Here is a 17,768-nt window from a genome sequence, read left to right as displayed (position 1 = left end):
GCAGGTCCAGCCCAGAAGGGAAGATATGATGGGGCAACGCCTCGTCTGATATAAGAGGCTTTGCGTCCTCAAGGTGATCACCATAGCCTTTGATGGAAAATGAGAGCCCATACACATAACGAAGAGAAGGACAATGCGAATGTGCAGGCCACAAGGCTCAATATGAAGAACCTTTATTGTAGAGCCATATGCACACTGTTCGTCCCTCTACCAGTCTAACTACTGAGGGGACGACTGGACGAAGAAATGAACATTGCAATCAAGGTAGATTGGAGCGTGTCACCTGGATGTGCGATATGGGCAGAGATGTGCCTCACCAGCTAGCCCTGTTGCTGCCTTCCATCGCTGTCGTCAACGTTGTTTTTTTTTTTTTTTTTTGTGGACGAGAATGAGATGCGTGTTCCATTTCTTCTCTTGCTCTTAGATTTACAGGTTTGTCTGCATTTTTCTCACTCTGATATTCCCTGGGCCACTCGTGGCAGCACGTAAGGGAAGAAATTCTCCTCACTTGCTGTCGTGGTCATGACATCCCCCAAATCCTCCAAATACCAACCCGATATCTCCTCTTATCGACTTTTTCCGCGACTCCTTATCTCTCACAACTCCGTCTACGCCATATGGTTGACGACCCTACTGACAATGCCCAGCTTGGCCTTTAAACTTGGCGAACCCACACCAATTCAAAGGATCTCTTCCAGTGTCAAGCTCATACATCGGAGGAAACGCGCTCTTTTCTTTCGCTCAGGCCATGAGCTCTTCTTCACCATTCTTGCAACGGGCCAGTCTCTTGGGGACAAATCCGAGAATGGGTGTAAGGAACTCTCAGTGTTGACCTGATTAGACTTACACTTACGTTACATCGGATATCTTGAGCTCCTCCGCTCCGCCTACGAACGAAACTTCTACCAACTCAAGAGCCCAGCCCGCAAGCCGTGAGATGGTAATGAACCTTCCCATTGCCCTGCTCAATACAGGCATCTCGGTGGCAGGTTGTCACGTGACACCTGATGATGGTTCTGTATTGTCGATACAGGGTTTGACTGGCAAAGACGAAGGGACATACCAGAAAATGTTGCCCAACTATACACAACTCATTTCAGAAGAACTCAACCAGTCCGACACCCTTGGCAGCGCAAGTGCACAATGACGCAAAGCTTCAGAACAGCTCCACTATTCTCCAATGAAGTAAGAATGTCATTGGATGGCGGAATCACGAGAACACTGGAATCTGATGAGCATCCATTTCCTCAAGTCGGGTTTTTGGGAGTCTATCAGAAGGTATACGCCTGCCGACTTACGGGGAACTCACAGGCTCTCCCCGTCGAAGAGAACCTCATATTCGCAAACACAAATGTGCCACGGTCTACGTTTATACGTGGCTCTCAAGGGGCCGGTAAGAGCCATCCGTTGTCCTGCATGCCTGAGAATACGCTTCTGTCCCCTTCTCCAGCCAGTGTGAATCCCAAACCACTAGCAGGACTAGTCTGTCATTATAATGTGTTCACAGAATATGAGAGCACACGAGTGTGTAAAGCAGCATATTTGTGCTCGCCAGGAGTCCCGGTTCGCCTTCTCGTGTCTCCGTCCAATTTTCATTGCATGCATAAGCCGTACAACCACCTGCCTGCATTCCCAAAGGATGCTCCCAAGCCCCAGGTAGTTCCACTTCACTTCCAGGAAGAACATCTCCATGTCGCGAGGATGACAACTTTGATTGGCTGTCAACACCAATGAGCCGCGGATGTGCATGGAGGTGATTTTCAAAGTACTTCAAGATATGTCAAGAGAAAAAGCCCAGCGCGACTGGCGTCGACTATCACGACTTCAAAGCCCGTTTGTGACAGCAGGGATTTTCGGTTGGTCAAGACATTCCACTCAGAATGCGACTTCAGCTGCGTCGAATCATTTCTTGCCGACCGAAACCAGTCTGCGGATTCTGCGTCCGCTTAAACAGATTTTCAAATCTGCCGCAGGCACCCTGACAATCAGTGACCTCAGCTGTCCCTTCGTCAATGAAAACGATGCGTGCGCTCTATTCACGATTTGCATGTCGGGAGGTTGCAGCAGAGTTATTGCTCTCGATGAAGCTCACAAGGTTGGGATGCGTCGGACCCTCTGTTGGACGATCTAACGTTTAATAAGTTCCTGACAAAATCAAGAGAGGCAGAAAAACTCACCGAGCATTTGAGATCCATTGTCCGCCGGCAACGACATCTAGCTACACGTATCATTGTCGCCATGTAAGAGCCAGCCTTCGCACCGGGACTCCGTGATCTTTTCAACGTCTTTGTTGTCCATCGATTCAATTCACTCCATTGGTTTCGAGCGTTGCGAAACCATCTTCCGGTGCTCGTTGTTGTAACGGCCAGGAAAGCGAAGAATCGCTTTGAGAAAATCAGCAGCTTGCAGACTGGAGAGGCCCTGATCTTCTGTCCTTCAGCATTACTTGACGTACACAATGATGAAGTCTGTCGCCTAAATGACGGATTTATCAAAAGCTAAGATCAGAAAGCGAGGTGACAATCGATGGTGGCAAGAGCATCACGGCCTCGGACGGGAATAAGATTTCGTCAACAAAATCCCCTCCCGCTGAACCTTTGGTTCAACCATTTGTCGCTGCGGAAGCACTACTGACGACTTAAGCTGGCCACCCATTCTGAGCCAAAAGGCGAAAACTTCAAACCAGCCCTTTCAACCACGTCCACGTCATTTGTGCCACGGACTATGTCGATGTTAAACAATGGAATTGCACCAACAGGGTCCATGTTTCAAACCTCAAATACTCCACTGGGGTTGGTATCTGCGCGCCGCTGTAGACGAGTCCTTACTAGAAGACAGCTCCAAAGTTTCTTACCAGGGAGTGCAGGACACTGCGTCTACAAAATGGGGACAAGAGAAAGGGTTCTTTAGCCACGGTGAATGGAAATTTCACGAGGACCATTATCCGCGAGCAAGTGGTGAGTTCAGCTTTTGTTGAGCCCACGATCTTTGAGTATTGACTTTGACATTTCCCAACAGGCAGGATACGCTCAAAGCCGTGGTATTCAACATCCAAAATTGAACTAGGCTTACCGGAGTACCTTCTCAGATTCGTCAATCGCCCCGCCATCTTGTGTCGGTCAAAGATGATATGAAGGTGCTGCGTAGGAAGTGAGAATGGACCGTCGGTAGCAGTCACTGGAACACCCGGCATCCAAGCACACATCCGGAATGATGATGGCGTATTCGAAATGTTTCGAGATATCCAACTGATTTATGTGAATGAGCGTTACGAGGTGTGGTGCAATGAGCAGATTCGTTGGACATGTTACCGCACTGGGAGCATTTGCTCTGTCATCCATCAGGAATCAAGATAAAGTCCCCTGCTGTAAGGACTTTGAAATGCATCCCGAGTGGGAGTCCACGAAAGAGAGGAGAATTTCTCCCCTCCCGGGTTCAAATACTCTGTGGCGTCCCAATCATGATACATAACATTGAGTGACTTGATCCCCGAGAGAAGCGACGGAATAAGTCACCTGGTCATGCCAGAGAGACATCTTTTGCGGTCGCAATCCGTCCCAAAATAGGTGTCAGCAAGCGAATAACGATTCAGGTGCGTTGAATGTACTCCAACTTGGTGTTTTGTCTCATAAGTTGTCCAGTTCCGAATACGCCAGCGTGGCCAGGTGCCATTCTTTTTCCATATGAAGCCTGCCATCAAAGCAAAAAACAACTTCGGTTAACTCACAGAAAGTTGATTTCGTCGGCCCCTTTTCCTTTTCGAAATCTAGATAAGCGGGGTGAATTGTCTCGTGATAGCACCAGTTTGCTCCTTATTCGTTTAAACTTATCAAGTGTGACATTCGTTCCGTGCTAATTACTCCATCTCATTAGCTTGAGAGTTCGTCGTGACTCCAATGCGACCACTTGATCAGGGAGGGATCCAAATTCTGGGCGCAATCTTCGAGAGTGGGGACACTGCGATGGCGCCGCTTAGTGGGTGACCGGATCGCAAGGCTAACGGGGGTTCAGGAGAGATTGCGATCTCGAATATCAGGTGCCAGGCTAGGCGGTTCCCACGTCGAATCTGGGGGACGAAAATGAAAGAGGAAAAGCTAGAATTCCAGACTCAGTGAGGATGTTCATGAACAACAAGAGTGACAGAAATGGCATGCTTTAAGCAGCAAAATGATGAGCAAAGATGAAACTGGTCTGGACCATGGACGAGGGCAAGATAAGATGCCCAGAATGAAAAGACCGTTTGAGATCTCTTACCCTCGCCAATGCCAACGTTGAGGTTCCACGTGGAAGACCGAAGGTGGGGGCTTCCCCATACGGTACTTCCTACGTAAATCTGGCTGATCAGGCCGACCTTTCTGAGGACGAATGCTTTGAGCGAGGAAGATCGAAGTGAAATAAAGAATATCTGGGCAAATACATTGAAAACCACTCGAACCCGCACATCGATTCAATGGTCCTGAGACCGACATCGAACTCGTATGATCCATCGACCACCTTCACCACAAGGTGCATCAGATTTCAAACCAGAATCCGATATCTCATTCTGGACGAAGGCGACCGAAGGCTACTCGTCCGAAGTTCACGTAAAAGAGAACGATTTGATTCAGGATCGCCGGACGAAGACACGCCACAGGTAACACAAAGTCAGGCAAGCAAGCTTGGCTATTGCTTAGTATGCTGTATGCTGTCAGGTCATGCGACACAACACACAAGCGTACTACATATTATATACTACTTCCTTACAGGATTGGATGTGTATGACTTGAGCTTCGCATCAAGATGCCGGAATATTGAGGGTGCAGAGTGTAGAGTGCTTCCTCGGCAGATATAACTGAGCCCGTCACACATGAGCATGAACCAAGATACAAGACATGATACGTACCGTGTGTATATACAGACTCCGAATGAAATTCCGTGACGCAACTTCCTTCGTTTCTACTTGAGGTGCTGCGAGGACGAGTCCTCACAAGTTCTTATATAGAAGCCACCTCAATCATCCGAATGTTACAACAGCGAGCTCGTTGGAGCAAAGAACCCCTTTTTGTTTTTTTTGGACGCCCCCAAAAGAAGTCTCGGGTTTCTGGTACATTCAGCTAGGCTAGAGCTATAGCTATGAGAGTACAATCTTTTCATCTCGCAATGGTAGGCGATATGTTGTGCTGCGTGCGAATTGAATACTAAAACCACTCACCGAATGTCACGGCCCAAAAAAAAAAAAAAAATATCATACACCTGGTATTTTGAGTCCTCAAGAATCCAAGAAAGACACGAGAATAGGAGCAGACCGGCACAGAAGAAGAGAGATTTTCGAGCATAACAATTAAATAAAAATGCCAATCAGTCAAGTCATAATATATGCAAACCCCACATGACGCACACATGCAAAGATGATATACCAGCCCAATTTGTACATTTGGACTGAGTTTTCCCTGAATCTTTTTGGTCCCATCATCCCCGAGGTTCCTTTTGAGTGTCAGTAGTAAAAGAGGGCGGCGAGAGCGGTCTTGGTATCAAGTCATAAAAAGATTATTGCTGAATAGTGGATATTTTTATGCTTTGGGGTGGAGTTTGCCCTTCTTCTTGAGCTTGGTGTAGATGATGCCGTTGCCGTCTTTATATTCGTCGGGAACCTCCGGCCAGTCGTCAACACCATCGAGGAAGGCAATGGCCATACCGCCAGCCACGTGCGTTTGCACGTGGCAGTGGAACAGGAAGGCACCAGGATTGACGACGTTGTATCGGATGACCATCCAAGTGTCGTTGCCTTGGGAACCTTGGGTAGTGTACTAGATCAATGTTAGTTTTCGCGTGGTTCAAATGTGAAAAGAGGGGAAAGACTTACCCCATCGCGAAGAGGGGGGTCGACGAAGTTTAAGGTATCGGGAGGTAGAGCAGCGACCGCTTCATCGACAGTGGTCCAGTTCCATGTCCCAACTCCCTTGCCCAAGACATAGGCCTTGTTGGAGTGCTTGTGCATAGGGTGAGGAGCCGCGAGAGGTCCCTCGGTTTTGATGATCAGGTCGACCCATTGGCCCATGGCGGTCTTGTAGATGAGATCGTTGGCGGTGATGGTGGACGGATCCTCGAACAGAAGAGGGTCAATATCTTCCATGGTACTGTTGAATCCATTAACACCGCTGAGGGTCCATTCGTAAGCACCGTATGGTTCGCCCAGTTTCTTGATGTCCATGATGTAGGTAACATCAGCGCTTGGTGCTGGGGCATTGGGTGGGTAAGGGGAGGCGATGTTGTCGCTGAAAGGCACCAAAACAGTCAAGTTGTTCCCTGCAAAATCCATTCCGGCCAGAGCGTTGGGGTCCGAGCTGGCAGGACCGGTCGAGCCCAAGTAGTTCAGGATACCGAAGCCGCTAATGACCTGGTTGAGACCCGAGTTGGCAACACGGATGGCATATTGCGCTGGGGCTTGGTTGAGCTGCACCAGGACCGAGTATCGGTCACCGTTGTTAATGGTGATCTGGTCTACGAGTTTGGGATAAATGTAGCCACCATCCACTGCATAAACCCACATCTTATGGGCATCAATGGTGAATTTCAGGAGTTCATAGCCACCGGGGTTGATAAAGGTCAAGGCCACCCAGCCAAGGGATGGATCGGCATCGAAAACTGCCATTTCACCAGTGGAAGGGGTACATGTACCGTAGGCATCCGCCGGGAGGGACGCGATGTCGAAGGTGAAGTTGCCCTGAGTCGCTGGCGTGTCAGGAGGCAAGCAGCCCTTATCGGTCAATTCAGAAGGGCTGACCGTGGCCAGCAAGGAAGCCACCTTGGAGCTGGTGTAGGCCGTCAATTCATCGCGAGTCAAGCAGTATTGCGAACCCATGCCGTTCAAGATGATAGAGTCGGCGCACGCAAAGTCAATGTTGGCAGCTTCTTGCTGCTCGTGGATCTCAGCAGAAGTATACTTGTTGTAGTCGGACACAAAGATGGTTTGCAAGTTATCGTCTGCCTTCTGCATGGCCTCTACCGCCGCCGTATCGTTGCTGATCAATGAGAAGGGCTTGTCGGCCTCGTCAGCGGGCTGAATGATAATGGCGCCGTACAAGCCGTCCATGATTTGGGAGCGGTAGTGGGAGTGGTAGAAGTAGACACCCGACGCATCGGCGGTCCACTTGTACAGGAACGAGCTGTTGGGAGCAATGGCGTATTGCGTCAGACCGGGGACCCCATCCGACCAAGGTGTCCCCGTTTGAACAATACCGTGGAAGTGAATGGTCGTTGGGTCGGGGAGGTGATTATGGACGAGGAATTCGACCGAGTCGCCAACCTTCATCTTCAGGGGAGGCCCGGGGAAGGTGCCATTGGTGAGAATCATTTTGCGCGATGCTCCTCCATTAGGCGAGTAGTCTTCCCATGTTAATGTGATATCGAATTTGATGGTTTCGGCGCGTTTATTAAGTGCTGATATCGAAGAGGATGAAGAGGGCGCCGCGGTCGAGAGGATAGCGAGTGACAGGAAAGAAACAACGGTTAGGAGCCGTGAGAAAGCCATAGTTGGCCACCAGAAAAAGATATACGCAAGGAGAACAAGTGAAAGGAAACAACGAGAGTAAATCCCTTGTATAACAAGGGCAAAGGGCTAAAAGGGCGAACAATGTAACAAACTGGTGAAGGAAACAACGAGACCGAGTCGCGAGGTTGGGGGAACATAATATGGTTCACTGATTCATCTGGGTCAGTCACTAACCCGGGATGGCCTGCAAGCTCTCCAGATGAGACCAGGGCCGGACAGGAGGGCCGGGGATTTACAACGCTCACGATAAGGCAGCGGCCAGCCTTGGTGCTTGAAAGATTGTTCCCTTCCACACATTAAGCGGCTGGGCAGTGGCATTGGCCCTGGGGGCTGACCAGGGTGTGACGGCTGCCATGCAGGATGCATGCAGCATTTGGTACTTGTAACTTAATCCAACCCTGGGAATCGCGTGATTCGAACATACCAATGGGAGGAGCCGCACCAAATGTGGTCGACCCGTGGCGCGGGCATAGCCCACCCGGCATGGGTGGTAGGACTTTTTCTCAGCCTCTAGCTGAGGCTCACCGAAGGGAAGAGACTGGCTGTTATGTCGAATGTTGCATTGATAATCCTGGGCGTAATATTTTGGGTGTTATGTGGTGATAGATTGGCCATCAATCAATCGATCAAACAACCATTCAATAGACATATGATCCAAACAGTGCGCCACAATTAACATACCCGTGAGCCCAACACCTCTGACAGCCGAACAACGGTAGCAGTACTGCCAAGAAAGTGAGTCCATGATTTAGAGGAGGGTGCGAGAGTGGGCAGGGGCGGAAGGTGGAGTCGTCGCACGCTCCCAAACAACCCGCAGGCCCATCGAGAGGGCCCAAGGAAAAATCAGTTGAACTGGTGGTCGGTTTGGCCTGTTCTCTCGCCTGGCGGCTGCCAAGCACCACCCTGGGTAGAAAATCCCGGGTGGGATGGCTGGGTGCGCCTGTCAATGAACTGTCTGTGGAATGAGCCCGACTGATTGGAGTGAGCTGAGGTGAGCTGAGAACAGTATCAACCACCCAACGTCGAATTGCTCGCTAACTAGCTCTTCGTCCCATTTCCCCATGCGATCTGGCAGCTTGTCGGTTCAAGCATCAAGCCTCATCTTACTTCTGGGACGAGTTGGATTTTCATCTGCGCGTCAAACCACGCCATGGTACCAAATGATGGGGATTTCCAGCTAGGCAATCTCGTCCTGGCATGTTTAGCATTCTCTTGAGATTTTTTCATGGCCCATGCAGTTTTGCCAGTCGTGTGTTTTCGACTATCGTCTCTCATCCCAATCCGCCAACCGGCATTATCACCGGCAAACTGTAGATAGGATTTGGGAATCAGGAATTGATGTGCAAACCATTATGCGAGATAGGGATGTCCGAGGCTGACGGAGTCTCCATTTCGGTTGAATACGGGGGATAGATGTAGAGTACTTTACAATGTTGACACCGTATTACCCGTCCATGATCATGGCTCGCGCTACAGATGTAGGTTAGCTGGCGGACTCTCTTGTAGCGGTGTGGTATGTTTTTCTCTAGACCACCGTACGGTGCTCCCGGGGTCATGTAATGCTGTCAATCCATCAATGGGAAAGCGGAAAGCGGAAAACGGAAAACGGAATAAGAGAGGGATTGATGGGGGCTGTCATTGAATTGCACAGAAACAGAGATGTTTATGCCCAGGCGCCAGGTTGGTGGGTGGAATTGCAGGCTGGCAAATGGCCAAACCTTACCCTCCTCCTCGACACCCACCCTCGAGACCGCGCCCCGTTCCATCCTCTCGCTGGTACCTGCATAGGAGCCAGAGGGGCAAAGATTCTAATTTCATCTCAACGGCCCAGAAACCATAAAAATCCATACAAGGAAAGAAGTCGCGTACTAGCGTGGTCACGGCTCCACAACTAGAAAGATTATGGCAATTGCGCTACCACCATCGCTCCTCGCTGGCAGGTGACCATGTCTGAGTCAGTTCATTGTAGTGGCGTTGCCTCACAATTCATGAGACGGAATATTGAAACATAACGATATGTTCCATACCTACTGTAAAACATCCACATCCACTGCCTGCTTTGCCGATACCAAGGACTCCTCCTCTGTCATCTCTGGTGAAGTGCCTGGTACAATACCACACAGTACCGGCTTAGAGACCTGGGGCCTAGATACTTGACCATCGGGATCACGCACTCTCAAGAATTTTCAACTTCATCCTTCAGGCTCGGGCTGAGCCGACAAGAGAAACACAACATTCCCGCACTACCTGCAACACTCCAAGTGGAGTGCGACGCAGCCAATGCAACATGCCCTATTCTTGAACTAAACTATCTGCCATGGTTAGGACCGAGGCTCTGGCGGCTCGCCAGACTTTACGGAACTGCGGTCTACGCCCCCATCTTTTCCCTCGACTCATCGTATTTTTTTTTTTTTTTTTTTCAAACCGTGGCCTTTGGATTTCGGATGACCCTACCACCATTGCCAGAATGGGGCAAAACGAATGACTTGTCACGCAGGTCGTCGAAGATTTTTCCTGGGCCAGTCAGATGTTGTCGCGAAGCCACCAGCTTGCCAGAAATTCCTCCGCCCGTTGTCCTTTCGCTTCGGCCTGCTTAGTTAAAAGACCCACCAAGTTGCTCTAGACGTCCATTTATAGCATCTCTCTACTGGGGAAAGCTTATACCAAGGCATTCAGCGTCTCAATAGGAAAATGCATTTGCTAATATCTTTTTTTCCTCCGAGTGCATCCTTTTCTCCCACTGGTCTTGTTGGAGAGATCGTCAAAGAACTATATCGACTAATGCGGCATGCTTTGATACAAACCTTTGGTGGCCTTGCCGCATCTTGTCAGTCTGCCGTCTTATTCTCCGCAACCTTGCGGTGACACGTGGGACTGATGCATCGTCATTCTTGAGTTCGTGAATTCTAAGACCCTAAGGAGCCGCAAGCTGCCCAACCTGGCTGGGGTTTCCTAGACATCGAACTTTTTCAAAGCTGTACAACCTCCCGGCTACAGAACTTTGCTTGTCAATCGATGGCTGAGAATTCTCCCATTGGGTGCAAGATTGATTACACAATTATCAAATTCTTGAAGGTAATACGAATTCTCCGCTTTGAAATAAACTTGTTACCGCCCGTTATACGCCTCCCACCACCACCCCTATTACCATATCAATGTTGAAAAATATGCAATTGCTGCCGGTCTCGTTCAGAGCCTCAACCGGCGAGCGGTAGAGATGTCTTCAATACTGACCTCCAACGTTACATGGGATTGGCTTTGATCACTGACGATCATTCTTGCTCACCCGCGATTCTGAGTGGCCCGGCTCTGCAGGTGAAAGGCCTCGCCTGAACAAACACTGCTACCTATGCAGATCTGATTGCAGTGTAAAACTAACTTCCTGCAGACCCGCTAGACTGTAATGATAACGGAACCTTTTCCTCGTGGACTCAAAAGAGAGTACAGACCTAATTGAATATGTCCGTTACAGTGTGGGCCTCGTTGTCAATTGTTTCGCCGAGCCCTGTCAACATATCCATGGGCACTTGCACCAATCTGTCAACAGTAATATCAATACAGGAGATCGCTGAGACAGGTAGATACGAATATTGCTGCAGGTAAAGGCGCTAGCAATTTCTTCCTGGTCTCATGACGGGCGGCCTATGACATTCGGCATGATTCCCGCATTAGACTTTTTCAATCCTGCGGGCATCCAGGCAGGACGTCAAACTGAGCAACGTGAACATCACGTGGCTTGGTCTTTGGCAAACAGACTCACAAGGCTGCAATGAAAGTCCCAGAGCACAAGCTTCGGCCCAACATCGTTCCGAAAATCGTCGTTTTCATGTATATACGGTGCTTCAAAACGGAAGATGATAATTCTACTGAGTCCAACAATCCCGAACGATACCGTCTTTGATCACTGCTGGGGATTTGGTATTCCGTAGCCGCCAGTTCTGTAAATCCTCTTCCAAGCGGTTGACATTGTCCGGTCTTCACTAGGAAGTTTCAGAAAATCTCACGGCTCGTCGGATCTGAGCATTTGCGGCTGAAAAAATATCTCAAGAGTTCAAGTTCTCGTACAACTTTGTCAGCTTGCCCATCGAACCCCGGCGTTGTTGACTGTGAGCCTGAACGAGCCTGAACATTAGTCTGGCTGAAGGTAACAAAGGTCGTGGTCTATCCATTGGACAGCTCGCAGGCCGTCCACCGATGCGGCCACCGTCATGCCTAATGCATGAGTCTTACCTATTTCGAAGCGACAATCTTTTGCACGAGTCAAGGCCCTGCTCGGCCAACTTCCACCACTTGTTTCTTGCAGGAACATGCTGCAGTAGTTGGCAGCAGTAAGCCTCTTGGTGGTTGGTCGACGGAGAGAGGGATTTATCGCCAACCATTCATCCGCAAGTCTACGGACTTTGTTGCATTTTTCACCTTGGCCCGCATCCTGACTATACTGGACGTTCTGGTTTAACGCACTTAAGCGAACCAGCCACCGGATATTTTTGATGCACCAGCCCCATGCAAAAGCTGCAAAAATATACATAGGGTGGGGAGGTCTCAGCACCCAGTGGATGGAAGAAGAGGAGGGGCAGCGCCGATCTCAGCCTCACCGTTATATTCCGTAAGCCTACGAACTGCATTCTCCTTCACAACCCATCAAATATGGTCATCCGATTCATCTTGGGGATTGACCTCCCCACCGAGAGCAAAGTTCGATCACGTGACGTTGGAGCCGCTGCTTTGTCTTGTTCGTTCGAAAGACTGCCCTTGTGTCGGTTCTTATAGGGTTGGGTGCCCCCCAGTAGAATGTCATTATCTTCCTAGACTTACTGTACCAGTATGATTCTCAGATTCTCAATTCGACTGAGGTCAAGGCGCAAGGGAAGGAGAGAGTTCAAATATTCGGAAATGAGCGAGCATCACTTGGAAGGCTTCCCTGCACCATTGGCTCAACTTCATGGGGCCCAAGACAAGCGAGGAATTATGATGTGGTGCCCCAAATTTGATTCGGCCAAGAGAGAAATATATTATTCATGCCTAACCGCCCAGGAAATGGGGTGTTAGTCTGCATAAGCACCCAAAACGTAGAGAGCAGACGATAAACAGTAAAATATGCATCATGGAAGCTTTACGAAGAGTCACTTGCTAAAGTCTCTGTAACCAAAAGCACGATCAGATCTGTCAACAAACGCGAGTTTAAGGCGTGTCACCATGTTGTCCAAGGTGACCTCCAAACAGTGGGAATCTTCAACTCGTATCCAGAAATCCAAGCAGTCCGAATCAGGCCGAGTCATCGAATGTCGGCGTCCAATGTTAGACAACTTCCAGTAAATCTTCAAATCTAAGAGCTTCATGTCTGGATGAAGGAAGAGCGGGAACTCAAAGCAGTTGGACGAATTAATTGAATCGAAATGACGGCCGTAGGACGAACTGGGCGAGTTCCAGTGAGTGAGATCAGGTAAGTCGGTCGGTTGAGCAGTCGACCCTCTGCTTGACCGCAGCAAGGGAAGGCCACATACATGAGTAGTAGGTGTATCCATCGTGAACACGGGAGCGTTGAACTTCGGTCTTCCAAAGTTCGAGATTTGGAAAAGCCTGTTGGCCAGTCACGTGACGCGTTGCCTTGGCAACGTCACGTGAGGCTGTTTGGCTTGGCAACTTGCGCCCTTCTTTTCGTCTTGCTCTCTCTTAGATAGAACAAAAACAACACATTCCTTCTCTAGACTCCACGGTCTATCAAAGCCTTCATTCTTCCCAGGATCAGTGCTAAGTGGGTCCACAGGGGATATCTGTTATATATATATATATATATATATCATACATTTTCAGGTTATCTCATCATGCTTCGAATGTCACACGGTATGCTGTCAGCACTACGCAAAAGGCTGGGTAACGACGAAGGTCCAGTAATGAATCGTCTTCGCGATCCAGAGAAATCATGGATTAAAAATTCCCTAGCTATACTTGGAGAGGCCAAGTCCTGGTCGAGGATAGCAGAGCGACAAGTCTCCTACCTACTGACTAGGGCAGAAAAGAAGAGCCAGCTTTAATCCAGCGTCGTTGGAGACTCTTCAATTTCCATTTTGAGAAACGGGCCTTTCTTCTTGAAGGATCTGTAGAGAACCGATGAGATTTTACTTTGGAAGAGAGCGTCAAATAATGAGACCCCTCAAACGGGTAGGTCGGCTGTTCGATATGGTGGCTGTCGTGACCTTTACTGGCCTGGCGTGGAAGTATCATGTTCCTCGTTCATCTGCGCCTTTTTGACCTTGGCTCAAAGAAATTCTGCTGGTTTCATTTCATGTCATTTCCGGCCAAACAAGCAGAAGGTTTTGTTAGCAATCTACTCCAATTCGACTTTATCCCCCTGGCCCACAATCTGCACCAATCTCCCCCCTTCATCTAGACTCCTCCTACCAGCCTCCAAGATGGCTGTCGTGAGAATCGTATTCCTCAAGGTGGGCAGTCCTCTCCTATCTAACTCCTCGACAGTGACTCTGCCCTCGTTCACCGCCGTGACACCATCGATGAACTTTTCAAAACTCACGTACCCATAACCGCCCTGGCCGTTGAAGTTGCCTTCCTCGTCCGGCGCATAGCGCATGTAGAACGGATTACACCATTTCAGCGAACTTCCCGAATGATCGGACTCATCGACCACGTCATAACCGCGCTTGGCTTGGTTCACATTCACCTCGCCTCGGGACGCGATGTAGTGGAAATGCTGCTGCGAGTGGACGCCCGCGTTCATCGGCGCCGTCCAGCTGGCGGTGTAGATGCCGGTGGCGCGCTTGTTGTCGGTGCTCCGCGTCCAGTCGACCAGGAGTGTGATGGTGTCCTCGGTGCCCTCGACGCAGCCGACGGATTCAGAAATGCCTACGCTCGCGCTTGCGCGAACCGTGGAAGGTCGCCAGCCTGCGTCCCGCACCATCCATTCGCAGATATCCACGTGATGCGAGTTCAAGTAGTACGAGATGTCGGACTCCTTGCCTGCCCAGGCTTTGAACGTCTCGAGCTGGGATTTCGGTTGCGACATGTAGCTGTAGAAGTAGTTGAAGTCGCCGAGGTTACGAGACTTGAATTTCGCGTCGGCATACGCGGGGTCGTAGCGCTTGTGGTGTTCAATGTACACGAAAACCTTGTGTTCTTGGGCTAAGGCGAGGAGATCGAGATGGTGGGAGAGCAGCTTGGTCGTTGGCTTGGTCAGGAGCACATGGTTTCCTCGTGCAATAGCGTATTTTGCGATGTCATAGTGTGTCGAGTCCGGGGTAAAGATTGTGACCGCAGAGCCTCTAGGGAGGGCATCGATGGCAGTTTTGTATGCTTCTGGGTCGGTTCGGTCGTCGGAGGGGTATGACTTGAAAGAAACATCGAGGCCGTTGTAGGCCTCGGAGATGTTCTTTTGAAGATGTTGCCTGATTGCTGGGAATTTCTGGCCGGAGACGCCTGCCATGGACAGGTTCGATACCTTCCTGCGACGGCGGAGATCGAAGACTGCATTTGTTGTTGGTCAGTGACTATCCCTGGTTGCGTGGAATGAATAAATGTGTGCTCATCGTCCATCCAAGTGCGGATTCAACAAGTGGATCGGGGATGAACTTACGGGTTAAGCCAACAACCCCGACTTTCTTGTCTGACGTTGAAGCAGCGCCTGCTACAAAGCCGGTGGTGTACTCGCCAGTACCTACCATCAGAACCGAAGGTGGCGCCATATCGATATCCTTTTGATGGCTTTGCAATGGCAATATGGACGGTGTATATATCAGGAACCACTAGGATCTTTGTGGGGCCTAGTTCATTTTTTTTTAGTGAACCCACCGACGTCTTTGAAGGTCGGTGGAATGGGTATTATATTGGCAAAAATGCTCTGAGTGTCAATTGATGTTCAAAAGATCTGGGAAGAAAGCCGCATGATTGGCGTCTCCTACTGGGGTAGACAGAACGGCTAGTCTCTAAAATTTCATCCGGAAAGCCGAAAGTTGCATGATGGAGCAAGCTTCTCGCCTTTTATTGATCCGGCGGCTAATGATGTTTTGGAAACGGCAATTGACACCGTGTCTTGTACCCAATGAGGCCGAACACTTCTCCATATCCGCTCCAAAATACGACAACAGGTTCTCTGAGGCGTAAGAAACGACAGAGAGGCAAGAATGATATTCGAAAAGTGAAAATGAGGTTGATAGAAGATGTGGAGCGCCCAAAATAAGGGAAATGATGCCAAACCCAGTAAGTATCCTTGTACCAGCGGAACCACGAAGGTACAAGTAACTGGGAATCCAGATACCCATTCTGCACTTTGCGACTCGTTGTCTTGCTCTCTTCTCGTCTGACGGTCCCTATTGACGTTTTCTTCCACTGTGCCGGCATGCTCAGACATCAAAACTATGCTGGAGCTCCGATGAATTCGCAGAGAACGTTTCTCCAGACATCGGTTCAAGGGAGCCCGGTCGACACGGTCTTGTCTTGAAGGTACGGGACATGTTTGCTTGGCCAGGACTTCTGAAACTCCGGTTACTCACTTTAAGACTGCCCAGTCAGCAAGATCGCAATCGATGCGCCTCAAAGTCATTCTTGGAAGCGTCCCTCGCAAGACAGCAAAGTGCTCGTGCTGCCCCGTCGCCAAAGCAGTTTTGTCGAGACCACTGAGAGCAATTTCGGTGATGATCTAACAATGCGCTACCCAGAGCTCGGCATCTCCTCAAATCTGGATTTTGCCGCTCGGACTGTGCAATCCCGCTGCCACCCTCCCAGCTACGATTGGCGAAGTATGAGAACAAAAGCGACATTTGTTACCGTTACTCAGCGCAGTCTGGAGGGCGACAAGAGGTATCATCAATCTCTGGAATTGTCTGTGGTCTCAAAACTTTGAGATTACCAGCGTCCTGTCTTCTTTTCATCCACCGTCCCACAATGGGTTTGGTCGCCTTCTTGCCACATTCTGCGTTGAGTTCTGATTGCATCTTCTAACCCAATTCGAAGTGCTTGTAGTTTCTGGATTCATGCTTGCTGCAACCTATGTTAGCCGGTGAAATTCTTTCGAAGGTAGCATTTTGACTCAACGTCTTACGGACTTCTTGACCTCCCTGATGTTCCTTCTATGTGACTGATCGTGAGGAACTATCGCAGCATGTTTAGAAAGTTCTTTGCTGCCGAAATCGGCTCGAATTTGATGGGGACTCGTTTAGCCTCTGGGATCTTCGCCGTCATTGTACACACCATCTCAAGTTGGAAGGGCTGTCTGCCTTGCTATTCCGAAAGATTATACATGGCGCGGGCGCCATGACAATGGAAACCTTCCTTGGCCGTCGGTCCTCTCGAACATCTTCCTCTTCGATACCCATTTTAGCATTCAAAGATGTCTTCCGCCCTTGACAAGACCCCGCAGCGTGGTAAGGCTGCTTTAGAGTCACTATTAGTGATCTTACGTGAAGCCTCATGGATGCTTTTTCCACTAGAAGGGTACCCTCATGCAGGTCTCTTAGGACAAATTTCTTGCTTCATGGGCCACCGTCTGTAGATTACGTCTAACCCCAAAAAGAAATTCGGTAAGTGCATAGCTACCAACCCATTTCACAGAGCCAATGAAAGATTCTGGTTTACGGCTTGTCAGAAGGTACTACTTGTATGCCTCATTGAGTAATGTCGGAATTCGAGAATCCTGGAAACGATTGGCGAGTCCACTACGCAAGGTCATCTTGAATCAAGATTCCGATGGCGTTGCCGCAGGGTGTTCGAGATGCTTTGGCCGTGATTTTCTGAGCACTCCGCCCTGTCTTTTACCTGGTGAATCATCCGATTCGAGCATGGACCTAGGACTGCGGCCAGAATTGTTCAAACTTGGCAGTCAATCTTCCCCTACATCTGTTGAATACCTGATGTCTTTCCATATTGCTGGAGTCACCACTCAGCCTCTCCATGCCCTTCTAAGCTCCATGTTTTCGGTACACGTCTGATATGTTCCTCCATTGGACCGGCAGAACGCAGGATCGCTCTCTGAAGCCCGCGGAGTTGTGTTGTCAAACTTCTCTTCATTGGAACAATGCTCTGCTCGAATTCGGTCAGAGAGTGGCATTGAGCCTGTCTATATATCTATCTAACGAGTGTACGTCACCATTGCCGCCTGAGGACATCGCCAACACCGACCAAGCTTCATCTGGTGAGCTGGAACAATGTTTGATATTCAGCCCGGCCAGGCCAACAAACTCATGTTGGGAAAACCGCGTGAACTGTGCTTTAAATCCCTGCATCAAAA

At 49.5% G+C, this 17,768-nt stretch overlaps 2 protein-coding genes across 2 annotated transcripts; both read right to left on the bottom strand.

Annotated features, from left to right (window-relative positions):
* Positions 1 to 5,549: 5,549 nt before the first annotated feature.
* On the bottom strand, positions 5,550 to 7,510 carry Z518_04138 (uncharacterized protein; the record flags this gene model as incomplete). Its single annotated transcript, XM_013417846.1, has 2 exons — positions 5,550 to 5,786; positions 5,843 to 7,510. 2 exons carry the CDS (start codon positions 7,508 to 7,510, stop codon positions 5,550 to 5,552), a joined length of 1,905 nt encoding a protein of 634 aa, XP_013273300.1.
* A 6,349-nt stretch (positions 7,511 to 13,859) lies between these two features.
* Positions 13,860 to 15,228, bottom strand: Z518_04137 (uncharacterized protein; the record flags this gene model as incomplete). Its single annotated transcript, XM_013417845.1, has 2 exons — positions 13,860 to 15,010; positions 15,120 to 15,228. The coding sequence occupies 2 exons, from the start codon at positions 15,226 to 15,228 to the stop codon at positions 13,860 to 13,862; spliced, it is 1,260 nt and encodes a 419-aa protein (XP_013273299.1).
* Between the last annotated feature and the right edge of the window lie 2,540 nt (positions 15,229 to 17,768).

This window comes from Rhinocladiella mackenziei (assembly GCF_000835555.1).
Source record: "Rhinocladiella mackenziei CBS 650.93 unplaced genomic scaffold supercont1.3, whole genome shotgun sequence".
Taxonomy (NCBI): Eukaryota; Fungi; Ascomycota; class Eurotiomycetes; order Chaetothyriales; family Herpotrichiellaceae; genus Rhinocladiella; species Rhinocladiella mackenziei.
Note: the sequence above shows the minus strand (reverse complement) of the source record. Positions and strands in the feature narration are given on the sequence as shown.